At 50.0% G+C, this 26,074-nt stretch overlaps 1 protein-coding gene across 5 annotated transcripts in view; it reads left to right on the forward strand.

Moving 5' to 3' along the window:
• Positions 1–3,051: 3,051 nt before the first annotated feature.
• Jade1 (jade family PHD finger 1) overlaps positions 3,052–26,074 on the forward strand; it is a 54,381-nt gene continuing 31,358 nt past the window's right edge. Inside the window, exons 1-2 of one of the 5 annotated variants that reach the window (XM_075950997.1) lie at positions 3,052–3,175; positions 19,571–19,648. In XM_075950997.1, coding sequence (XP_075807112.1) covers positions 19,597–19,648 — 52 coding nt within the window. In that variant the 5' untranslated portion in view covers positions 3,052–3,175; positions 19,571–19,596. Of the gene's footprint in view, positions 3,176–3,217; positions 3,526–4,535; positions 4,644–4,922; positions 5,046–19,208; positions 19,395–19,570; positions 19,649–26,074 lie in introns of those variants that run through there. The other 4 variants (XM_075950996.1, XM_075950998.1, XM_075950999.1 and 1 more) reach the window with 4 other exon arrangements.

The following is a 26,074-nucleotide window of genomic DNA, read 5'->3' on the forward strand; positions in this document are numbered from 1 at the left end:
ATCAAATTAGGTAGGTGTGGTGGTGCATAGCTCCATTCCAGCTCTGGGGATGCAGAAGCAGGAGGATCTCAGTGAGTTCCAGGTCAGCCAGGGCTACCCAGTGAGACCCTGTATCCCTTATCCCTGCGGCCCCCCACCCGCATCAAATCATCAAATGTTAACGAAGAGACCTTTAGATAGCATTGCTGCTATCTAAAGGGGTGTAAACAAAGAGTTAATTAAGTCTGAGTCCTATAGTAGTTTATGGGGGACCTCCTGCTGCGGGGGCCAGGGCTATTTATGGCTTAAGGTACTGTCTCTGGTGAGTATTCCAGGATAGTCTCGAACTCCTCATCCTCCTGCTTCTATTTCTGGTACTGAAGATGTGTACCAGCATTATCTATCTATCTATCTATCTATCTATCTATCTATCTATCTATCTATCTATCTATCATCTATCTCCTGTATCTATCTTATCTATCTATCTATCTATCTATCTATCTATCTATCTATCTATCTATCTATCTATCTATCTCCTGTATCTATCTATCTCCTGTATCTACCTATCTATCTATCTATCTATCTATCTATCTATCTATCTATCTATCTATCTATCTATCTATCTTCTGTCTGTAATCTATGTTCACGCTGCCAACTGAGCTACAATCTCCAGCCCCCCTGACCAGCATTCTGAATCTGTTATAATTGTTCTGACCACAGCCTCTGCGGTGTGGGGAGTTTGTGTGTCATTTTACATTTTTTGGTCCCTCTACTAATTTAATATATTTTGATTTTATTGTCTGATGTTTTAGGCATGAGATCAGTTAGGAAAAAACAAAACAAGCAAAACAGTGGTTATATTTTATTTTAAAAATATTCTTAGATTCATTTATTTTATGCGTATGGTATGAGTTTTTACCTGTATGTATGTGCATAATAGCCATGGAGGTCAGAAGAGAATGTTGGATTCCTTGCAACTGGAGTTACAGATGGTTGTAAATTGAGGTGGCTGATGGGAACATCCCAGGTTTCTGCAAGAGCAAACGCTCTTCATGTTGAGCCCTTCAGGTCCCCAAACAGAGGGCTTTAAAAGTATTTATTTATTTGATTTTTCCAGACAGGCTGTCTCTGTGTAACAGTCCTAGCTGTCCTGGCACTCACTTTTGAGGACCAGGTTAGTCTCGAACTTGCCTCTGCCTCCTAAGTGCTGGGATTAAAGGTGTGCACCACCACTGCCTGGCAAAAGTATTTATTTATTTGTGATAGGGTGAGTAAAGACTGGCTGGAAGTGAGAATGGTTGCAATCATTTTGTCATGAAGAGATGCTGAGATAGGGTTGGAGGGATGGTAGTGGGGAGTAGACACCCCGAAAGCCTACTCTTGTACTCCCATTGGGTTATCTTTTTTTTTTTTCGAGACAGGGTTTCTTTGTGGTTTTGGAGCCTGTCCTGGAACTAGCTCTTGTAGACCAGGCTGGTCTCGAACTCACAGAGATCCGCCAGCCTCTGCCTCCCGAGTGCTGGGATTAAAGGCTTGCGCCACCACCGCCCGGCTCCATTGGGTTATCTTTTTTTTTTTGGGGGGGTCCCTTTCTCAGTTCTTTTTCAATGAGCTATTTTCCAAGTCTGCTTTTTTCTTTTCATTTTGAGACCGGGCCTCACTGAGTTGCCTTGGCCTTGAACCCTATAGGCCAGACTGGTCTGGTCTTAAACTTGATCACTTGCCTCCTCCTCCCAAAGTAGCTGTGACGACAGGTATCCACTACCAGGCCCAGCTTATCTCATTCCTCAGGCTCCAAACCCTGCTCCCTGGCCGCCCCAAACGAGCAGCCTGTGGAGTAGTACCAGATCCAGCATCTTTGGTGTGTGCGTCCTGAAGCAAGGCCTCAACAGTAACTGTAGGCCACTCAGAACCAGTGAGAGTTCCAGCCATCTTTAGTTCACAGTGCCTCACCTGTTCTGTGGGACTGAGGGGGCACAGGAACTGGGAGAGGAAGAAAGGAGCACACAGATGTTCAGGATTTCTGCTGCTTTCCTTTGTTTCCTGAAAATAATGGAAAGGCAGACTTATTTCCCTTTTTATCAGGTTATGATGATCTTCTGCATGTATGACTGTGCGAATCAAACCTGTTTTATTCAGAATTATGATCCCAGTGCATAAATGTGTCTTTTGGGCTCAATATCCGATTTTGTAATTAATAATCATTGGTCCCATTTACTAAATTAGTGTGTATTCCCCCCCCTTTGGATGTTGAATGTGATGTACGTGTATTTTCTTAGGTTTTCCATGAAAATAGCTATCCTCCATATAAAAGTTAGTTTGTAGTATGTGAAAAAGGAACAGCCACTCATTTTTTACACATATATAGCAACATGAATCTCAGGCGACTGCTTTTATACTGGTCGAAAGTTCGAGTTTTAGCATTAGCCTCAGTCCTGTTTGAAAGGAGTCAATGTCCGGTTCTGACTAGAATGTTCTGTAACATAAGGGTAGGATGGATTGCTTTTAGTGTATTTACGCTAATTTGCAATGAGTTCAATACAGATTTAGGTAAAGCTGGCGTTCCCCCTTCCAGAAATGGACTGCCTGTGCCTAAAACTGTCATTCGAACTCGGAACTCCTTCAAACCTGTTACTACAAAACAACTATTTTGTTATTCAGCCTAAAAATAAAACATTTCACCCAAACTATATGCTTTAATAGCCACGCTTGTAATCGACCTGATTTAAAACTAATTTGCAAGAAATGCATTTCTGCATGTCCCCCGGAGTTGGAACTGGGACAGCAGTTTGGAGGGGATGATTTAAAAACCCTCTCCTTGCCAGGAGCTACCTGGAGGGCCGGGGGGCTCCCGAGGTGGGTGCAGGGGGCGAGCCCCGCTGGCTGCAGTCAGGATCCCAAGAGTTAACGGGAGCGAGCCCCCGCCAGCGGCTCCCCGCCCCACCGTCCCCACCCTCTCCTTTTGGCTGGGGATTAAAGTGCTCCCCCCTGTGGCAGCAGTGACCCAGAAATGAGTCTGCGTCCCCGCGCTTCCTCCGCCGCCAGCCGCACGCCCGACCGGGAGGGCCTGGGCGCGCCGGGCCGGCCGAGCGCGCGGGCGACAGCAGGGGCCCGCCCGGCTCCCCGCGCGGCCTCGGTGGCCCGGACCCATGCGGCACGGCGCGCAGCCCGCGGAGGCCCAGCCCGTGCGCAGCAGGTACGCGGGGGCGGAGGCGCGGGGGCGCGCGGGTCGGGGTGCGCGTCTCAGGCCGCGGCCGCGGCGGCTGCAGGACGAGCCGAGAGGCTCAGCCATATTTGATGGTTTTGTTGCTTTGCTCGGGAGTTCTCGGGAGTAATGTAATGCCGAAGGTCGCTGCCTAGTGGAAATAATATAGTACGTCATTAATATGGCGCCAAAAGATTGGGCTGTGGATCTGTAGCGCGGAGGGAGGAGGCGGCCGCCCGCGCCGCGGCACTATCCCACCAGCAACTTGGGCATCGCCGGGCGGGGGCCGGCGACGAGGCCAGGATGGCCGCGGAGCCCGAGAATTGATCGGTGTCGGATCAGTAAGTTCTATTTTATTATTAATTGTTATTTTTAGGCGGAGGAGGGAGAAAGCTTAGAGCGTTTCCTTTTACATGTGCGAAGAACATGAGGTTTTTCAGGTGATTCATCAAACGTTTTCAGCAGCAGAAACCCAGTTTAGTTTATACATTTGAAAAAAAAAGCCAAAGTGCCCTTAGGCTGTATGAAAGTGGAAAGCGTAGTAGCAACTTGGTAGACAAGATGGTTATGGCAGAGCGCAGGTTCGCGTACATATATGATTCGAGAGTGTGACAGTGTTGTGTGTGTGTGTGTGTGTGTATGTGTATGTGTGTGTGGGGGAGGTATGAGGGTATGTTTTTCCAAACATAGGTGTGAGGGATTACAGCTGCGTGAGGTGGCCGCAGCCCTGGTTCTTGTCACCGCGTCACCGCATGTCCAAAATATTCATTGCATCAATTCAAGGGCAGTGAGAAGGGGGCGAAGGGAAAGCTTGGCAATTAGATTTTTCCAGAATGGGTTTCCAATGATGAGACCTTTTACTTCCAGCGAGACTGCTTATAAAGTGTAAAAAGACTTCATCGGTGAAATTGGGGAGGACTTCATCGGTGAAGCAAAGTACCTTTTAATCATGAACTTAAAACGGATTGCAGATTGCAACCTTTGGCACCATCTGCAAATTGTGGGGGTGGGGTCTCTGGGTCTCCTCGCTGCCTTACGTGCACACGCACATGCGGTGTGCACCCCGGGACTGCAAGTTGCAAAATCTTCCCGGTGCACGTGTCTGGTGCCTGTGAGTGTGTTTGCGAGTTGGGTGCTGTTGTTCGGTAGCCAGTAGGCTTTCCGGGTCGGCTCGGCGTGGGTTTGCAAATGCGGGAGAGGGATGGAATGTGGAATGTTGACCGGAGAACCGAATCCTTTCGGAACGGTCCCAGTGCTGGAGAAATTCGATACCTTCCACCTCCTACCCGCCCCCCCCCCCCCCCGCGCCGCCCGCCTTCGGGCAGGAGGCGGGGCCGAGGACGCCGCTGCTGCTCAAAGTGGCGGAGCGCGGCGGCGGGAGGCAGGTGCACGGCACCGCCGGTGGGGGTGCCTCAACTTCCGCGGGCGTTTAAATAGCAGCCGGGCTCCCCTCCCACCGGTAATAGGTGACCTGGCGGCTGCGGGCGGCGGGGGTAGGGACCGGGGACGCCGGGGCACGAGCCTACGCGGCACGTGGGCAGGTGCTGGTTGGCCCCGGGGCCAACTTTTGCAGCCCGCCCTCCAGCACGGGCGAGAGGCGGCGGGCGTAGAGACGGGGCCGGGTGGCGGCCCCAAGGCGGCTCCCTGCCGCGGCCCGAGCGTCGCCTAACGGTCCCAGGCGCTCCGGGTCCGCGCGGGGGGGTTGGCCCGGCCCCGTCCCCACGCCGGAGCCCCGCACAAAGCCCGCGGCGCAGGGTGGCCGCCGCCCGACGCCGTTCCTGTTCCCGCGCCGCGGCGGCCGCAGGCGTTTGTTTGTTGCTTGCGCGCCACCCTGCGCGCCGGATGGCTTCCTGTGACAGAGGTGATCCACAGTTTCCAGAACTGTCTGGGGGCGGGAGCGCCAGCCGAGCCCGCCGCGTTGCTCCGCCGCCGCTCTGCTGCTCCCCGGGCCCGCGGGGAGGCCGGGAAGGGACGGCGTAGCCGTTTGCAGCGGCGCAAGTGGCGTGCGGACGCGAGGGAGCGTTTGATTTGCAACTGGGGCCGAGCGGATTGGTGCAGCTGGCGGCGGCGGGCGGGAGCGGCGGCGGGGGGTGGCCACTTTCAAACGCCGAGGGCGGCGGCGCGGGCGCCGGGCCGGCTGCGCCGCGGGGAGGCGGTGTCATCCCCGCACCGGGGCCGGAGTTACTTTCCCCTCCTCCCGCGCTGTTGTTCCTGTCACCTCGGGAGGAGCGGGAGCGCGAGGGGGCGGCGCCGCGCGGTGCCGGGCCCTGCGCCGGGCGAGCGGGAGGGCGGCCGGGATGCCCGCGGTCCACCGCCCTATCCCGGGTCTCCAGCCGGCTTTCCCACCATACCTAGGCCTTCCCCAGCCCTTGTGCGGGGCCTGTACCCCTTGTTTCCGAGGCCCCCTTTTCTCCCTTCCCCCATACCCCCCACTTTCCAATCCCTAGAGCTTCCCTCTGCGGGCCTCCCCACTTCCGACCCCCCAGTACTGGGTTCGGGGCCTCGCGTTCCAATCTCTTTCCCTGGCCTGGGGTCCCCCCAATATTCGAGACCCTTAGTCTGACCGCCACGGTGGCCCGCGGCTTCCCGGGCTCCGCATCCCCGCTCCCCGCTCAGGCTTCACACCCGGGCTCCCCCTTCTGGGCGCGCGGGGGCGGCCGCACTCCCGGCTCTGGTGAATTGCTGTGAGCAAACACAACAAAAAAGCGGGCGATTTAAATGTGCTTTCGAAACCAGTGAGAGCTCGTCGTCTCTTGGAGACCCGTTTAAAAGCAGCTTTAGGTGACTTTCTACAAATGTGGTGACGAAAGTCTTCCGCCCTTGTGTTGACCCGGGCCTGGAGGGGATTTAAAATTTCTTTCTGTGAAATGTTAGTTTTGAATAGGCCACGGAGCCCCGCATTTAGGGAAGTGGAAGGGGTCCCCATTCCCTGGAAAGTTTGTGGGGTTCGTTCCCTAAGGGCTTCCCGAGGTTGAAATGTTTTTCCATTTGTGCTGTGGAGAGCACCTTTCTCGCTTGCTTGTTGCTTAAGGCTAGTGCTTTTCAAAGCTAATGAACTAGTTTCAAGACACAAGGAATAATTTTCCCGAAAGCCTGTGTAAGCAGTGATTCATCGGTGGTTAGACCACACTAGTTAGGATGGAATGGTATCTACCTGGAGAAGGGAAGGAAGGGTTCATTGAACTTAAGACACTCACTTCACGCTCAGGATTGCTGCTCAGAGTCACCACATCTTCTGGGAGGTGACTTAACTCTGCAACTCAAAATTTTCAGTCTTTTTACCCCAAAGGTTTTAGTCCTGTTCGCCATAACCTTTTTACACATTTAAAAATCCTGATTACATTATATTGTAGAACTGGTTGACCGAGGGTGCTGTCACAGAAGAAAAATGTGGATGAAAGAAGGATGTACTGCGTCTAGAGGCACCTAGGGTTTATACTCACTTTAGAGTCAGACCTATCCTAAATGTCTTACGTGGCCTCTTCAGAATGTGCAATCACACGTGAGTTTTAGCTTGGTCGCCTGCACGTGAATGTAGCTTTGCCTGCCGAGATTCTGCCCCCCCGGAGTGTGGCATTGTTGTCAAGTACTGAAGTTAAAAAGACCATTTTTAGAATGTTTGGTGGTATGCCCTTTTGTGAAGTTTGCATATTTTTGTAAATGTGTTTGACTTGGAGTCTTCGAGAACAGATATAGCTTCCAGCTAATGTACCAGTTTCCTATGCGCATGCTGGCGGAGTGAGTGGTCTTTCCCAGAATGTGAGTAGAACTTGAATTTCCTTCTGCTTTAGAGCCCTGAGCTGCTTCCTAGCACAGGGATTTTAGCTGGGTTGGGGACTCCAGCTAAGCTGTAGGGCTGCTCCGTAGACTATATGAACTCCCAGGTTCGGTCTCCAGCACAGCAACAGGAGGGAAGGAAGCCGCCTTCCTCCTTCCTCACTTGAAGCTTTGTAGCCTATGAAAACTTTTACTCTAGTACCGGGGTTGCAAGAGTAAGTAGACCGGGAAAGTCATCCCAAGTGGCAGTGGACAAGGGAGGGAGTTTAAGGGATTGCCAATTTGAAGCAAAGCTTGTCCAGCCCAAATGATGCTACGCACTAAACATGGAGATGCTTCACGTGCCCCACAGGTGGTAGAGAGAGAGTTACTGGGCGGTGGTGTTAATACTGAGGAAAGGACACGTGGCTGTCACCCAAGAGTCACCACCGGGGTGTGTGTGTGTGTGTGTGTGTGTGTGTGTGTGAGCGTGAGTGAGCAAGCCATTGCAAGGTCTCCATGCGTGCCTGCAAAGGCGCTTTCCCTATCTGCTAGCTTGGTAAACTGCTTCAGCGGTTATCAAGGCATATTTACCCTTTGATTCTGCCGTATTGCAAGTCCAGCTCTTTTGAATCCACTGGGCCTTGAAGGACCATTCATTGCGTCCGGACCTAACATTTTGACAGAATGCCTAATACTGAGCAAGGCGAACCTTTGGCCGTGAAGTTAACTGAGTTAAAATTGTCAACTCAGACGTCTTCCTTGTAATTTGGGAATTTTAGATTTGGAAATCATGTGTTTGAAAAGTACTTTGAAAGAAGTGTGGTCGTCTGGTGTATATATGTTCAGATGGTCCAGGGAAAGGATTGTCCGTAAGTTTCAGCTGTGAGGCCGCTGGAGTAGCCAGTGTGAAAACCTTGCATGGAGTTGTTGGGAGTGAGGAGGAAGGTGACTACCGCTGTCTACGCTCTCCTCCCAGCCTCCCCTGCTCTTGGGCACGCTTCCTTGTGGTTTAGTGTTAAGGGCACCTGCTACGTCATTACAGTCAGTGGTCTGTCAGACATGGCACTATAAGTCAGTTTCCCCACAGGTTTTATAGATCGGATCGCCTCTGAAGGTTGTTGGGAAGTGGCAGGCAGCATTTGAATGAGAGGTTTGGCTTGATGGAACACTGACCATCTTAAAGACCTTCCCTCTTTTGGGGTGAACCTTCGGAAATGGGCACTAGGTGCAGTATTCTTCCTTAATCCCTTCCTCCCCCCGCCACGGCACTGGAGCCTGCTTGGCGGCCCTTCACTTTTTCATAAAATACGTTAACCTCGTAACGACGTGCATTAGCAAAGTAGTTTAAGTGTGAGTCTTTGTTTCTCTGGAAGTTTTGTGTATAATTCTCTCCATTCCGGTCATGCACCCAGAAGTCTAGGGCTGGGAGAGCAACTCAATAGGACAGTGCTTCTCTTGCTGTGGCGTGACTCAAGGCTCTGCAAAGAAGGCTGAGGTTTGGATGACTGCAGTGTTTGACAACTGCCGTCTGGTCATCTCATTTCTTTTTCCCCTGTGCTGGGCATCGGACCCAAGGTCTTTGGAATGCTAGCTAAGTACTCTACACGGAAACCTTCCCAGCCCCTGGTACCTTTATGTTTGTAGACTGTATCTTGGAAGCCTCTTGTCATTTCTCAGGCATTTTTCTGCACAAAGTTAGGTCTGTGAAGAAGATGTTTGATTTTTTTTTGGGGGGGGGCATAAATTGGTGTCACAGTTTGGGAGTTACTTTGCCTTCTAAATTCAGGCTTGGCTTGGCCCTAGAGGCCCTTTGACCTGGCACCTGAATGTGACTCTCAAGTTCAGCAGAGTCCGTGTTAGACACTTAACACAAGACCTTGAGTGATTACTGGGGAAGTTTTACCCACCTGAGCAGCAGAAACGAAAATGCTAGACTTGGAGCGGACAGCCTGGTCCTCGGGGAGGGGCTGGATTTTCATCTTTTGCTCCTGTCTTGGCACTAGACCAGCGGTAGGTACTGTGCGGTCAGCAGATGTTCGGAGACCAGGCTTGGTTTTTCTTGGGTGTTGGGGAAGAGCCCCTGGGCATCTTGTCTAAGCAGGTGTTCTGCCTCTGTGCTAAAACCACAGCCCCAAAACACCAACCACACTTCCTGTTTCTCTTATTTGCCTTTTTGCTCTAGGCTCTTCAGGTAGTAGTGGAGTGCCTGAGACTGCTGAGGTGGAATTATTCTTAGATTACTTTTCAGTGTGGGTGCTGGGCAGGAACTCGGTCTCACACAGACATACTAAACACTCGTCCCATCACTGAGCCATACTCCACCCTGCCCTTTAAGTTTCTTTTAAAACTTTAGGTTCTTTTGGGCTATTTGCTGAGGAAATTAAAGCCATAGTTTGCTCTTGTTGAATGCACTCAGTTGGAGTAAACGAAACGATACTATACATCGGATGTTTCCTGTGCTCGTGGTTCCCGTAACCGAGACAGTTTCTGTAGTTATTCAGAGTGAAGGTTTCGGGCAGTGCATCAGTTTGAGAAATACGTTGTGCAGCTTTTATCTTCTCCCTTCTCCTGGGTAAAAGAGCAAGAAACGGAGCCAGCTCAGCGGCTTCTTGAGGCTGAAGTGCCTGGTTTGCATCTGTTCAGCACATCACAGTACGCTCAGTCAGAGTTTTAAATTTTCTCAGTGACACAAGGCTCTCTTTCCAAGCTTGGGCTAGAGGGGCTAACGGCTGTAACTTGTAACCTCCAGAGTCCCCTGAAAGGGTCGGGAGAACAGACTTGTATGTTCTTTTAGGAACTCAAGATTCCTGTAAGCCGTTGAATTCTAGTGACTTTGTAGGCTTCTCTCCTGTGTGGTTGAATTGCTGTCTGAGTGCTTGCTTTTCTGTTCTTAGCTGGAAAATCAGAGAAGCAGTTTGTTTTGGAGATTGTTCCTTACAGAGGGTCCACTGGTTCCAAGCAGGCCTGCAGGGTTTGCCTTTGAGGGAGATGCATGGCATTTCTGGATGCCCCCTGGTTTACAGCGGCTCACCATATCCTCTGGTTTGGTTTTTGCCTGTTTAGGTCCAGGGCTTCTGAGGGGCTGAGCATGTTGGATCCTTCATTCAATCTGTAAGCTCCCTGCTCAGGATCTGGTAATTGATTCTTCTAACCAGACATACCCCATGTTTATAGACACCACGCTGCCAGCCTGCTGCTTGATAGGTCATGGGTTACGTGACAGCTACCGAGCAGCTCGTGAGAACAGCACCTGGACAGCAATTTGAATCTTGTATCGTTTCTCCTTCAGTGTTCAGCTGCCTGGAAACCATCCCTAATCCAAGCTCTACAACAGGCTGTTGACCTTTGCCTTACACTAAGACAGGTTCCCTGCCACCTCACACCCACAAAACCCTGAGTTGGTTCCCAGCATCACATAAAGGGCTTGATAGTATTGTGCCTATAATCTCAACACTCAGAGGAGGAGGTGGAGGCAGGGGCATTAGACAGTCAAGGTCATCTGAGGCTAGGGAGTTGGAGAGCATTCTGAGGTGCATGACACTGCCTCAAAAAAAGAACTTTGATAAATATAGAGGGAGTTGATTAGTCTGAGGGTGGTCCTTTCTTCCTTTATCTGTCACCTGTCAATCAGTCCCCTGTTTACCCTTAATTGACTTGATTGTGTCATTTCAGCCCGGAGTAATAGTCCATTCCATAACATGGCATCAGTGTACTCAAAAGAGTGCTAGTTTTAGGCTCCTGTGTCCCTCTGGAGGGATGCTGTGTGCCTACATAGTCACCTGCGAGGATAAGGGGTCCCAAGTGAGCAGCGAGCATCTGATTAGATTCCTCTGGAGAGGGAGGTGGTGCCTGCTGTTCTGGGGGCCGGTTTCCTGTGGTGGCTAGGGCTGTGGAGCTCCTGATGTACTCTTCCAGCTCCGCCTTTGTGTGCTCCCCTAGGTGGAAAGACAGTCAGTCACCTTACCTTAGCCTGCCAGGAGCCGTGCTTCATTTGACAGATTGCTGTTTGGATTCCTCACTACTTGTCTGCTCCCTGAAAACTCAGTGTGGTTTCAGTCTTCTAGGGAGGCCGTTGTTAGCCAGCAGTCCTCCAGGAATCTGGGAAGCTCAGGGTCCAGGGCCCAGGAGGAGGTGTGCCCAGCAGCCCAGCAAGGGGGCTTTTGTTCGGCTTGTGCCTTTGCCCTCGTCCTGTGAGTTCTCTGCTGCGGGCTCTCTCCAGGATTCTGTGTGCTCTCTTTCAAATTGGGAGAGTGCACCCCATTTTTAATCTCTGGAGTTCAAGTCAGCTCTGCAATTACGGCTTTATGGTTTCTTTTGGGAGCTTCCCTGTAGCTGTGTAGCTGCGAGAGAGAGGCCTTCTGCTTGAGCCTCACGCTTTGCAGACCTTCTGCGAGGTTTTCCGACCATCTGATGTTTCTGTAGCCCATCACAGCGCGGCGTGCAATTGTGCTGAAATGTTTGTTCTCACGTGGAACTTGCAGTGTGAAGTGTGTGTTTGCTAAATGTGCTGTCTGTGTCTTGGGACACACACTGCGAGTTTTTCTTGCTCCCTTTAGGACAGTGCTGTCAAGGCTTTCGGTGTCTTAACATCCTTAGTGGTAACTGATCGCATTTGACAGTCGGCTCTAATCAAGGACCAAAGATCTTCAAAGCAGCTGTGTGTCAATCTGCGTGGTGTAATTGACGGTAGCTGTTCGAGCTTGGTTTCTGCAGAGGCTGCTTTGTGTAACCCCAGCAAGAACATCTGTTGGAGCATTTTAAAATCTTGAAATTACCCCATAGATACTGTATCTCTTGCCTTATCCCATCAAGGGTGCAGGCGCGGGTTTGGAATCCTTCCCCACCCTTGGCTCCTTCATCCTTTGCCTAAAACGTCATTCTTTGATGATCTAGTGTGACCTGTGTGTTAGAACCTGGTTCACAGACCTAGGCAGAATGGAGTGCTAACTTGAATGCTATGAAAAATAATTTTTTCTTCTGTGCTTTTCCTCCAGGACTTTTTTGAGAGAAGCCCATAGTGCCCAATCTGAGGAAGGGTGTGTGTATGCTTTCTGTCTAGAATATGACTGGCCACCACCCCCACCCCCTTCTCAGAACCACTGTGACCCTTTCCCGATCTTCTGAAGTTGTCTTTGAGTATAAGGAATTGTATGTATCTCTTGCCCTTCTCCCTTATGCATAAGCGGAACTCTTTCTTGTTGGAATTTTTACACCCGTAGCTTGCCTGCTTTAAGTGTGTGTGTCACACCCTTCCATATGTGAGTAAGTCTTACAGGAAGGGATTCCCTCAAGTCAGAAGTAGGTCAGCGAAGATCAAGGTTGAAGCCAGGGTGAAGATTGATGTTGTTCGGGTGTGAATCCATTTACTTTTGTGTTAAATGAAGTTAAATTACATCATGGCACCAAGGCCCCAGTGACCCACAGTGCTTCTGTCACAGCTGCTCTTGCTCTCCCCGCACCCCTTTAGTTTTGCTTGTATAGCCCAGGAGGCCAACCTGGAACTCCACTTTAAGTAGCCCAGGCTGGCCTTGAACTCACATCACCTTCTTTCAGCCTCCTTTCTTGGGCTGCTTTGGTTCTGAGTCTTAATTGAGTGCTCATTCATAGACCTTGCGGGCTGCAAGTTTCTTAGGTATAAGCATGATTGAATCGTTTGTGAACTGGCAAGTGGGAGCAGCTTGTGGTTTGTCGTGGAACACTCATTTATACGTTCTTTAAGATTCTCCCAGCTGCGTTTCTAATCTGAGTTGAAACTCATTGGTAAAGAATCCATGTGAGTTGGTGTTTGCTGCTCCAGGGCGGTGTTAATGTTTGCATCCCTAGATACAAGAGTGGGTACCAGCTCAGTTGTCAAGAGTTCTTTTTTGGGGGACGTATTTATTGCTGACATCAACTCTATAGCAAGGCCCTGTAGTAGCTTGGGCAGCATTTTAAGTTTGGTATGTGACATGCATTTTAAAAAACTCATTTGTTTTGGTTGAAATACTTAAGTTGCAGTGCCTGTAAGTTTAACTGGGGTCTAGCTAACTTCCTGATTGTTCCGGCTTCTGGACATTTTGGTTAAAACGGGAAATACGGTGTAAACTGTTGACATTATCAGACTGAGCATCCGGATTAATTTTGGCAATTTGGATATATTATGCTCTTGATTTAAAAATTGAAATCAGATACCACTTGGGTTTCTTTTACATGAATTTGGGGACAGGTAGACAGGTTTAATTGCACTTCTGGTTGCTTGGAAAGCTGTACACAGCAGAACAGAAGAAGGTGACCTGGGGGGAGAACGTGAGGTAATCTTTTGGGGCTCACTGTTGCAGTGTGAGAGTCGGTGGTCAGGTTAGACTGAAGTGTGTGATCGTGGCAAACAGAGTAGCTGACAAGATTTCAGGTTTGTGTAAGGTCGCCGGGTGTCTGAAAGTACATTCCTCAGGAGAGTACGTTTTAGTGACAGAATGGAAGGACACCAATGTTTTCACACTAGCATACTAGGTGGTACTCCAGTTAAAGGTCGGCTGGATACCTCAGGTGACTAAGGCGTGCAAGCCGGTGAGCCTAGGCCACGGCCGTGTGTGGAAACTCGGCCGTTTGTCCAGGAGGTAATTTCAGTGCTGAACTGGGTGATAGGGTTACTAAAGAAGTGTGTGGAGGATTTAATTGAGTACCTTCTGGAACTTCTTGCCGGTGACATAAATAACAATGGAGACACAGTGCATAAAATTGATGCTTTGCGGAAAAAGGCAGTCTTTTTGCATATGAGCCATAAGATAGTAAAATCACTGGGGTGTGATCCTTATTAGAGCCGTAGAGTTTATGGCTTGATAAATGGTCCTTGCTCGGTCCAGTCCTGGCTGGTTTGTCTGTTCTGTGAGTCCCTTTCCCAGGAGAAGTGTTGAATAAACACCCTCCACAATTTTAATCTTTGGTAAAATTCCTCTGTTCCTGTCCCCGGGGCCACCCTGCGGCCACTGAACTCAGTGACTCCGGTTCTGGAGCTATTTTAGTGCCGGTCGATCATCTGCTGGTCTTTCGTTTCACTGCTTGGCAACTTCCTCAGTTCAAGCAAAGCAAACACAAGCTTGAAGGTTTTGAGGGACCTTGCTCTTCTCTTAACCATGCAGACAGTAGCGTCTGGGGTCGCCCCATCCAGGAAGGCAGCCGTCCACAGCTGGTTCACATTGGAGTCTCCTACTTGGTGAAGCTTTTGAGTTGATGTGTAGGTTTGACTGTTTTAGCCCACGTGACAGAGGGGATTGAGTGCTTGGTCCTCCAAGAAGATTGGTGCCCTGAGCGCCCACCGCAGCTGGCCAGTTGTCTTGGCTGTGTATCTCACCTTGCAGAGGACAGAGATGCTGGATGGCCAGTTCTCCTTGCTCTCTAGGAAGGACCAGTGATCCTCTCACTGAAACCTGACTTCTCGTGCTCTCCCGGAAATGCTGATTCTAGTGCCCACTACCTAGTGCTTTTATCCAGCTGTTGTGCTTCTCACAGCAGCTGGACTCAATGGGCTCCTGGACGTCAAATCCCTTTAAGTCAGGCGTGGTGGCATTGTGGGCGGAAAATATAGTCACTATTCACCAGACATTGTGATCTTCAGGGACACACTGGGGAACACGGAACACTATATGCTGATAGGCAGTTACTCTTTGACCTCTCGGTCCTTGTCAGCCTCTGTTGAAGGAAGAGATCTTGGGGAGCAGGGGAGGAAAGGCCACTGGAATACATGTGTCATGAAAGCAGAAGTGGAGACTGGGAGGGAGGCCAGCAAGGGAGAGGGGAGAACAGAGCAAGGGAGGGAGAAATAAAAACAGTATAACGACCTAAGTGTGGAAGGGCCATAATGTAACCCATTGCTCCGTGCTAGTTTAAACTAGTGAGAACACCAAAAGGTAGGTCGGGTGGTGGTGGTGCACACCCTTAATCCCAGCAGAGGCAGGTGGATCTCTGTGAGTTCGAGGCCTCCGTGGGCTGCACTAGATTGATGCAGTCTCAGAAACAGCCAGGTGGTGGTGGCTCACACCTTCACTTCCAGTATTTAGGAGTCACGCACCTTTAATCCCAGCACTAGGAAGGCGAAGACAGGAAGGGGTATGGCTGGGCGGAGAGGAATATGAGGTGGGCAGAGGGCATTCAGTCTCAGGACTTGCAGAGACAGGATACCCCATTCGGTTTGAGGACTCAGAAGAGGTAAGAGCTAGTGGTCGGCTCCTCGGCTTCTCTGATCTTTCAGCTTTCACACCCTGATATCTGACTCCGTGTTTTTAAAAGACCAATTAAAAATCACACTACACACTACATCCAGGTTTATTTCCCAGATGTACACAACTGCTCACAAGTGCCTTTGACTCCAGTTCCAAGGGGATCTGACGCCCTCTTCTGGCCTCCTCAGGCACCAGACATACTAGCAGCGTGCAGACGTACATGTAAGCAAGAGATCACACACAAAACAGAAATGCGAGTCCTGCTCAGTCAGTTCAGTGACGGTCACCTGTCCTCGTGTTGGGCACTAACTGCAGCCTAGGCTTCTGATCTTACCAGGTTGGTTTAGCTAGACAACCTTCCTGAAGTTTCCTCAGAGGACTTCATCCTCACGCTTCCTTGTTCCTTAGTTGGGCTGTGTGCCGCTTTTGCCTTGGCTTCATCTGCCCTCACTGCAAGGCTCTTGCTGTGGTCACTTCACAGACTGTCAAGGATGAGTTCAAACCATGATAGTGGTTGAAGAGCAAATCCTTAAAAGGGGGATTTGACAGAGTTACCCAATGTCAATCAATAAACTTTGCAGTCACATGTAAATAAGGAGTATCTAGAAGCTGTTGCAATGGCTTAATTGTTCTTCCAGAGGACCTGGGCTTGAGTTCCAGCACCCACTTGGTGGCTCACAGCCGCCTGTAACTCCAGTCCCAGGGGACCCTCCTGTCTCTCACTCATGATCTTCTCAGGCACCAGGCATGCATGTGTGCACAGTCGTCTATGTAGACAAAACACCCATACACACGCTAAGTGGAAAATAAGAAAAAAGGATTTCTGTTGTGAAGGAAAACACTAAAGTCTTGTGTGGAGACGGTGTCCCGAGGCTCATGGAGAGATGCTTTCTGGCTCTCTCACCTTGGTGTCTGTCCTAGGTTCACTGTTGAGCTCAAGGGTGCTGGGTTTCTGTTGTTTGTGTTCATTCAGTAGGCCCGAAGCTCCCTGCCTGTTCAGGTCACTGTGGGAGCCTCGCCTGCTGTTAGGTGTCTAGGCTGCTTTCTCTGGAGTCTTGTGAGTTCTTTGAATTGGTTATCACTCAGCTCCCTACCATCTGTGTAGGTAGCCATCAGCCAGTGCTCCCGTGTCAGGGACGATGACACAGATGCTCCTTGCTCCAGCTCTTAGTGGCCAGATGCTTGCCACATGCAGCCTCCTGTGTGTGGTGAAGATAGTAGCTCGGACTTTGAGTTTCTGATACAGTCAGTACCCTGGGAGAGATAAATCAGCCTGATGTCAAGGATTAAGTACATGAGAGCCACCGAGGAGGGAGTTTCGCTGGAGGTTACCCCCTACCCCAGGCAGAGCACACTGTTCTCAGCTCCCTGACTCGGTCTTCAGGGCGCACAAGAGTGGGATTCATGAGAAGGAGAATACTAACTTTACTTGTACTTCTGAACATCAGTCTAGCTTGGAGCTTTGTCTGAAAGCCGGGAGGAAGGCATTTTGATGGGTTCTCTGAGCCGTCCCATGAGCGGAAGTTGACTGTGTTGGCGAAGAAGGAGCAAGCACTGCTACCTTGTTGGTTTGGCGTTCAGGTTCTCTGGGCCATCATTCGTCTGCTGGGCTGTGTCTTGCTGTTACTTTAAATCCCTCCTTTAGGTGGTGATTTTTTTCAATTTTTAGAAAATTCTTTCTGGGGTGGTGGTGGCGGCTTATGCCTTTTATCCCAGCACTCAGGAGGCAGAGGCAGGCGGATCTGTGAGTTCAAGACCAGCCTGGTCTACAGAGCGAGTTCCAGGATAGGCTCCAAAGCTACACAGAAACCCTGTGTTGAAAAACCAAAGAAAGAAGAAAGGAAAAAGGGAAAATTCTTTCCACCGTCCTAGGCTTTGAGGAGCTGAAGCTGTTGTGGAAGATGAGGGGTGTTTCCTGTTGTCTCTGTGCCCCAGGGGAACATGGAGTGTGGCTGTCACACTCCCCAAGTGTCACAAGGGTGGCAGGGAAGACAGACGTTTCAGGTGGGGATCGGGTTACAGGTATGTGGGGGGGGGGAGTTGTACGTGAACTATCTCTCTTGGGAGATCGATGGGTGGATCTTGGTTGTGACTCCCTGTCTGTGGAGGTGGCTCTGACTCCATTTGGACTCCCGGTAGTCACAGTAGATGCCTTTACTGCTGTGTGTGACTGCACACGTGTGTCTTGAGGTTGTTCTAGGTTTTGGCGACAGGGTCTCTCACTGACTGGCCTGCCAGGGAGCTCCATGGGGTCTTCCTGTCTCTGCCCACAGTGTTGGGATCACAAGTGAACCCTGCCTTTCCGTGTGACTTGTGGGTGTTGAAATTATGTTCGTGCTCCGAGCTCTTTACTAAAGTCCCCTTTAGCTGGTGTAGAGAATCCGTCAGAAGACAAAAGCCCACAGACCTAAACTGGTGAATTTCTCTGGAGGAACATATAAAGTATAGCACTAAAGTTCAGGAGTCCAAATATCTGAATGAACCCTCTGGGTCCATTCCAAAAGAGGAAGCTACTGCCCTGTACCAGACTCTGAAAGACTCAACACCCGCTCAGGGTCACTTAGTGGGAGCCTATGAATGCTTAACAACAGAAGCTACAGGAATAAAGGCAAATAAACTTTGTGTGTGTGTGTGGGGGCAGTGTATGTCCCACTAAAAAAAAGTGAAGACCACCCCAAAGGCCTTAGATACAGAGATAATAAGCTATTGTGTCTTTCAAAGGTTTATTTTTAATTACGGGCCTGTGTGTGGATGTTAGCACATGAGTGCAGGTGCCCAGAGAGGCTGGAGCCAGAGCTCCAGATGACAGCGAGCAGCCCCTGGTGGGCTCTGGGGACAAGTTTCGTCCTGTGCAGGAGCTGGACGCACTTACTCACAGAGCTTCTCTCTGGCTGCTCGTGCTGTTCTTTAAGAGGGGCGACCATTGTTAGATGACTGAATGGGGGGAAAGGGGGTTTGGACTTTGAGGGGGACAAGCTGTGGGAAGATGGCCTTGAATGGAGGATGGAGGATTGTGTATGAATAAGAACCGTTTCGGGGGACACTTTTATAAGTGTAGTTTGCTTTACAAAAGGGAAATTTATATCTTGCGGTTGGTCAGGTAGGGCGAGGAGGACAGCCCAGTTAAACCTTGGATGGAAGTGGCATATTTCAGTCCCCCGTAGTCTGGTGGTTTTCTGCCTCTCTGACTGCCCTTTCACAGGTCTGTTCAGAGGAACGCTTTAGGTTTTAGTTACCACCTCGCTGTGGGGCTGCGGCCGTCCCCACTACTCCCCTTCGCTGTGTGTTCATTGGAAACAAACCTCATGCCACGTCTGCCGATGCCCAGCGAGGAGGGTTGGTTGGATGGGTAGGTGAAGGGCTGCCATCCTTCTGGCTTGAAAAGTTCTCTCTTTTTTTCTTGGGGAGTCATTGATCTGGCAGTAAGGTCAGGGCCCCACAAATGCCAGGACAACCAATAATTTTAGTTTGGAAAAGCCTTTTAGATTTTTCGGAAGAGTGTAGACTTCTCTGTAAAAGGTCAGTGACCGTCCAGGTAGTTGCTGCCCACTGCCCTCTTTCATGCAGTCTGGATCTTTCTCACCTGAGTTGTGCTGGAGGCCTTGATTGCCAGCTAGCTTGAGGGCTGGCTGGGTGGGCTGGGGCTTTTCTTTGTGTGTGTGTCTGTGTGTGCGGTGTGTATGTGTGCTACCTGATTTTTTAGTAGTTGAATTTGTTCATACTCGTTGTGACAAGACTTGGGCAATGAGGAGTGGGAGTTTCCCATCCGGGACCCTGGAGAAGTTACTGTGAAGGAGCAGAAGGGAGGTGTTTGGACGGTGTTCCTGAAACTTGTCGCCCCTTCCTGTTCTAGCTGTTGGAGATGGCACGTGTGTCTCCCCCCTTACCCCGCTGGTCCTTTCTAGAGCCACAGGTTGTTACTTAGTTCATCTTAGCAAAATTTGGGGCTCATTTGTAACAGAATTTGCCAAAGAAGCCCAGTCATGCCCAACGCATGGTATAAACAAAGTGTGAGGCATGGTATAAACAAAGTGTGAGGCCCGGCCCCATCCCTGCCCCCAGTCTGCACACAGAGCATAGATCTGTCTGGGGAGACAGACTGCTCCTTGCTGTGGACTGTTCTCTGCAGTGCTGCTGCCAGGGCTGAGGAGACTCCTGAGAAGTTATGATGTCTGGGGACTGTGGATGGAAGGGTGGCACCTCTGGGAGACCTGCCCACATGTGGCTTTACCCCTCCCCCGACTCTTAACCTGGTCTGTTAATGATTTCAGCTAATTATGTGTCTTTGGTCTTTTCACTGTTTGCAATTCAAATGCTACTCGAGGCCCTGTGTTTGCTTTTGTTTGCAGCATCCTGGCTGCCATCTGAAGCACAACTTGATGATGGCATGTTACCATCTTGGGTTAAGTGCTGTCTCATTGCTTTGCAGGCTGCCTGCTGTCTCCCGGGGAGATCATGAAACGAGGTCGCCTTCCCAGCAGCAGCGAGGATTCTGACGACAATGGCAGTAAGTCCTGCTTTGTTGTTCGTGGAGCCTACTAGGGTTTGGGTCAGTGTAAAACCATGATTTTTTAATATGATGCTTTAAATAGCCAAGGCCCTTTGCATATCAAGCAGGTCAGAGAAAGGCAAGGCCTGGAGAGAAACACATCTGAGTGTGCTGGAGCTGCAGGGCTGTAACCAGATCCTTGCCGGCAAGGTTGACTGCAGGCAGGCCTTCTGCAGGCTTCCTGTGTTATCCAGGGAGAAGAATTCAGTTCCAAGAGCCACCGGTGTGTCTGTTTTCATTAAACACCATTTATGGTGCCTCACGTTGCTCTCTATGAAGAGGGAACTTAATCAAAGCCAGGTAATTATTAACTAGCTCAACCTGCCCGGGGCTCCGAGGGCAGATGGAAGACTGCCCACTGTGATGGGAGGGTACCAAGTCCAGGTTCTTCAGACATGGCACATGAGTCCCTGCCCTCTCCCAGGTCTAACGGGATGGCGTTTAATCTGTCACTGTCTGCATCTCAGCTCTCTGGCAACCTCAGATTTTCACAGTGTAGCTGAGAACCAGGAGTTAGTTGGTTTCCAGGCAGTCAAAATAAATGTCACACAGTGTCTGTGTTGGGGAGCTAACAGTCTGCCGAGAGACGCGCTTCCCCTCAGACTGCAGAAGGGGATTCTGTACCTAACTCGGTGTCTGCACTCCAGCCCATTAGCTTAGGTTTGACATTACACATTAAACTCTGGGAGCCTTGAAAGAAAACTTGCTGTACTGTGCGGCGGGAAGGGAGCCAGGCCTGCTTTCTAGGCACTTTGCCTCAGACGTTATGAACAGCTCTGATGTGCACAATGCTCTCATGGTGTGCTGTAGAAGTGGATTGTGGGGACTCCAGAGAGGGGGTCTGGGAGGACCCAGGGAGGAGGCAGTGTCCGGGAGGTCCCAGGGACTAAATGCCTTGGGCAGCTAGGGCGGTTAGAATGCCTGGTGTCTCAGGCAGCAGGCATGAGCGTGGTTGTGCTGCTGTGGGGGCCACATGGACAGCCACGGAGAAGGTGGGAGGGCCCCAGACCTGAGGCAGCCGTGCAGGTTTCAGCTGTGGGAAGACGTGGAGCGGTAGGCATAGAGCTGAGAGCGATGGCGGTGTGGAGGTGAGCTGTGCCCAGGTCTGACAGCTGCGTGAGAAACTGAAGAGCTGACATCTGGTCCAAGCAAAGGAGTCACTGTAAAGGGGAAGAGGGAATCGGGAGGAAGGATGTTGTCTCCAAAGGAGGACTTTTCTCTCATTTCCTTGGGGCTATTGAGGTTCCCCTATAAGTGCAGGCCCGTAAGGCCCCCTGTGTGAGCTTGGGAACACCAAGCTGGGTGTGAGGCCCTCAACTTGAGCCTCTCAGCTCCTACTTCTACACTGGCAGAAGTTTGGTGTTCCTGTCTACTTTTCTACAAGATTTTTGTCCTGAAACTTTTTTTTTTTAAAGTTCGTCTTTTTAAGTTTAGAAAATTTTCACCACAAGTGTGTCCAGGGCTGGCGACGTGGTCGAGGTGCACGCTGCCAAGTCTGAGTTCCAGAGTTCCATCACTGAGACCTGGGTGGAGAAGCCACTCTGATAAGTTGTCCTCTGATCACACACGTGTGTGGCAGGTGTGTACGCAAACGTGTGTATATACACACACGCGCACACACACGATAAAAACATGACCATCCCCAACTCAGACCTTGCCTGTGATGGGCCATTTCCTTTCTCCTGCTGTGCTCCTGTCTGTTCTTTTGGGAGATTAAGGTAGAATGCCATCCAAGCCCAGCTCTTGGCTGCACGTGGGAGTGTGCTGGTGGTTGTGGGGCATAGCAATGACAGTTGCTGGAATTCTTACCATGCAGTGGGTTCAGTATGGAGCACACTGTAGCTGGTGGCGCTTTATGGCTGTCTGGTCAGGCTTGGTGACTCGGTAATTACGGTGAGCCGTGAGAATGGTGAGCAGGTATTTCTGACCGAGTGCCAGGGCCCACGGCAGTATCTGCAGAGTTCAGCTCTGACTCTTCTCCCCTCCTTCCCTGGCAGCTAGTTCATGTGTAGGCCTCTGCCGCTAAGCCGCTCATTGCACTGGGCCCCCTCCCCTTGTACACACTCGGGGCTGGGGTGGTAGTGGTATCTTATGGTAGCTTTCTATGCCCTGAGTTTTGTTTACAACAGGGTCTGTACAGTGGCTACCTCCCAGGCTCTCCAGCCTGCAGGCCTGACTGGGATTTTGGCAGGGTGTCCAAGTGGAGGAGAGACAGCTGCAGACGTCAGCATGGGGCCACAGCACCAGCCACAGGCATAGCCCGGGCCTGCTGGCTTCTGAGTCTGGAGGCCATTGCTTTGTTTTCTGGCCTGGCCCAGGGGAATAGCAGTGTGGTATTTACAGTTGGGGATGGATGGGCCTTTTCTGTGCCAGGTGCGAGCCCTCATCCGCTGTCTTCATGGTTGTTGGTCTTCCTCCAGCTGCCCTGGAGGCCCATCCCTGCAATTGGATGGAACAGTGCTGGGGTGTTTGTAGGCACTGTCTGTAATTGCTGGGCTCTTGGGACTGGGTAGCACAGCCAAAGTCTGAAGTTATACCCTGTGCCCGGGTGTGGCCTGGGGAAGCAAGCCCTTAACTTCCTGCTTCCACCCAGGGTCCTTGGCCCTTAGGAGAGTGTGGCAAAGGTGGGACCAGGATCCACCAGTTAGTTTCATTATTTCTAAAGATTTCCTTTTATCTGCAGAGACTAATTAGAATAAAATATCCCTTTTTGGGCAGGAATATTATTGGTTGTCAGAGACTAATTATAGTTGTAGTCTCTAACATATTTTCCCTATATAAGTAAGAAAACTTAAATACTATGCAAGGACTACTGTCAAGCCTGTGCTTTTCAGAAGGTGGGGATAGATTGGACAATAGAGGTTGGCTGTAGGAATTGTGGCAGGCTAGGGTCCTCTCCCAGCAGACAACAGGTTGCTCTGATGCTGTCTGTGTAGTTTCAGTTGACAATTTATGTGGCCATGGCTTTATTTGCCCAGGAGTGCAAACGTGCTAGGTCTGCATCCTGACGCTGTGACATTGGCCCATGGCACTCCGTATTGCTGGACCTGTGTTACCTGTTGAGTTGTTTTCTTTCAAAGGGCAGAAGCGCATCTCGGACATGGAGAGACTCCATTGGGGTGGTGGGGAGGGCTTTCCTAGTCTGTGTTTTGTGGTGGCATGAACAGGGTCTCTGTTTCCAGAGCCTTTCTTGCATAGTGTAATCTTTCCCTACCTTTTATTTTTAGTGGTGGTGGTAGGGCCTAGCCCAGAGCCGGAACAGCTTATTACACGGAACTGATCCAAAACTGGGAGGTGGCGTGCAGTATGCATTAGATTTACTCTTGAGGCTTTCCCGTTATGTTAGCTCCAGGGCAAGCTAGCAGGGCTATTTTTAATCTTTCAAAGGGGTGTGCTGGCGGTGTCTGGCAGGAGCAGAAGGGGCTTGGTGCTTGCATAGGCATGGCCTGCTGCCTGCTGTGATCTTGGAGCCTTTTGTAACTGTGCTAGCCCCAAATGCTCTCTGTCCTGGTGGAAGCTGGGGATAGTAAAAAAGACAGACTATTTCCCTTCCATTCTTTCAGTGTTTGAGATAGTGTGACAAAACTTTTAGCTTTGGGTATCAATTACTTATCAGGGAGTGGCCATAAGTTTAGACGCTATTGCCAAGATCATTACTTCTTGCTGAAGGCAAGCAGAAAAGGGAGCAAAAGTTTACTTAGTATGTTTCTATTTTGAGACTGGGTCTGGTATTGCCCAGGCTGCCCTCGAATGACCTTGAACTCCTGATCCTCCTGACCCCACATCCCCAGTTCTGTGCTGGTAGCAGTGAAGATGCCTGACGGAATCCTGTAGCTTGCCTTCAGCTGTCAGCACTTTGGAGGGGAATGCAGAGCCAAGCGCCGGCTCAGCGTGGTTACTGCCACAGGCAGAGGCCTGTCACTGTCTCCTGTAGCATGAGTTACCGACAGACCTTGAGGCTCCTCTTTCTGCGCCACTCGCCCCCTTCTGAAAGTATTTCATGCCGGAACTGTTTAGTTAGTGAAGTATGTAGATAGTTACTATTGCTCTTACTAAGTTACTTGAGACTGGAGTTTGAAGTTTTGCCCAAGTGGGCCTTGAACTTCAGGTCCTCCTGCTTTAGTCCCCGTCGTTTCTAGGACGGCAGCACCAGCACACCCAGCTCCTCAGCTACCCTTGTTTGGGGAGTAGAACGTCCTGCTGACACCCTCTGCTTCAAACCCACCCCAGGCCTGGGAGGGTGGCGTAGGGGAGGGTGCTGCTGTAATACTAGCCAGGTAGAGGCTTGAGTCCTTCTGACTTTCAGAATGGGTTGTGGACGGACAGGCATTCTGCAGGAGAGCAGCCCCGCCCACCTGCTGCTGAATGGCGTCTCTTTTTCTGGGAGCTCACAAACATATGTGTTAGGTCAGACTGGTGTGACCCCGCGCCTGCCATCTTCAGCTCCAGGCGTACTTTCTATAGAACAACACCGATGACTGCCCGAACAAGATTTTAAGTAGAAAATTTATCAACTTTTCAAAAATCTGTTTACTGAGGATTTGCTGTGTGTGCTTGTATGTGTGTGTGTGTGTGTGTGTGCGTGCGCGTGTGCGCACACGTGTGTGCTTGTATGTGTGTGTACTGACTAGGTTGAACTCCTACAAACTCTGCCTTGTGCTTGTGTATGCTGTGTAAAATACTGACTTGTCTTGAACAGGAAGGTCCGAAGGAAGCTGGAGCAGGGCGGTTCCCCTTGTTCACTGGGATCCCCATCCACATCTAGGATTTGTGTGGAAGGTGGCCAGAGTCTTTCTTAGAGAGGACGGTGCTGCGTTAGTGGTGATGGCCCTTTCATAGTTTCCTGGTGGCTCGTGTATGTCCAGCAAGCTGCACATATTTAACTGTGTATCTTGAGAGGTTTGGCCTTGTTTACATGTATTATGTCATCAAAATCTAAATAATCTGTCCATCCGGCTCTGCCCCAGGCAGCCACTGATCTGTCAGGATGGATTAGTCCTCTCCCCGACTTCCCGTCAGTGCGCTGGACCTGTTCTGCTCGAGTTTCTTCCACTCAGTGTAATTATCCCAGTATTTATCCACGGCACACGAAACAAGTGTTTCTCACCCATCTGTTTATAATGCGTTCCTTTTTGTTGCTGGCTAGTGTTTCGTTGAAGGATTGTGTCATAATTTATCTTTTTACAGTGTGGTGGTGGAGTTTTAGGTTGTTTCTGGGTTTATTTTCTTTTTTTGAGATCATAACAGTTTCCTCTTTTTCTTTCTCTAAACCTTCATATGTACCCCAGATCACCGCTGTCTTTCAAATCCGTGGCCTCCTTTTCTTCATCGCTGGTGTGTGGGTGTGTGTGTGTATAAACATAACCTGCTCAGTCTCTGTAATACTACCTTCCGTGTATGATGTTTTCGGGCTGCCCACTGGTATAGGATAATCAGTACGCTCCTCACTGGGAAGACTTTACTGCTCTACGAATTCCTTTAGTTACCTGCAGGCCTTTCTATAGGGTGAGGCCGCATGGTCTCTCCCATCTATACACTGGCATGTCTCTTGTTCTTGTTCAGCTCGTCCATGACAGTGTTTACACTCCCATACCTGACATAGACCACAGCCTCAGCACAAACTCCCTGGTCCTCTGGCTCTTACAGTCTCCCTGCCCTCTCTTCTAGTGTTCCCTGAGCCTTAGGTTCTGGAATTTTGTGGTAGATTTATCAGTTGAAATCAGGCTCAGCAACTTTGCATTTGTGGTTTTCTGTAGCGGTCTGTTGCAAAGAGAAGTTCCCTTGATGAAGGCCTAGAACTAGTGGTTTTTTTAGTTGTAGTAAATGAACTGCTGACAATATTATATCAGTGATAATTTGAATTTAATTTTTTCCAGTCTTTCCTTCTGCAAATAAGTTTTATAGGATATTATGTTTCTTGTTCTCATTCTTGAATGACATTGACACCAGGTAAAGGAAGAGGGTACCCTGGTTAATATGGGATACCAGGTGTGTAGCAGTCTTGGGTGTCTATTTTAAAAGCAAATATGGTACAAGCAGATTTTCAAGATTTGCAGTTTCCTGGTGTTGTTGTATTCTGAGCCCACACAATGACAAACTTCATGGAAGCCTGGACGGCTTGGGAATGGTGCTGCCATCCCAAGAAGACAGGAGCATGAGACCCGGGAGAGGATGGACGCATGCTGTGTTTCTCAGTGTGCAATGACAGAAAAAGAAAGGGAAAGAAAACAGTTAAAATACTGATCAAAATGAAAAATGTAGATTCTCTGTGTTCTGACATATCAAATATTCAACCAAAATTTAATTCTTTACATAAAATGTAGGACATTCATTTTATTAGTGTGCAAATTTGCTTTTATCAATAAATATATTTAAAAATTATGT

The sequence above is a fragment of the Microtus pennsylvanicus genome, chromosome 16 (assembly GCF_037038515.1).
Source record: "Microtus pennsylvanicus isolate mMicPen1 chromosome 16, mMicPen1.hap1, whole genome shotgun sequence".
NCBI lineage: Eukaryota > Metazoa > Chordata > Mammalia > Rodentia > Cricetidae > Microtus > Microtus pennsylvanicus.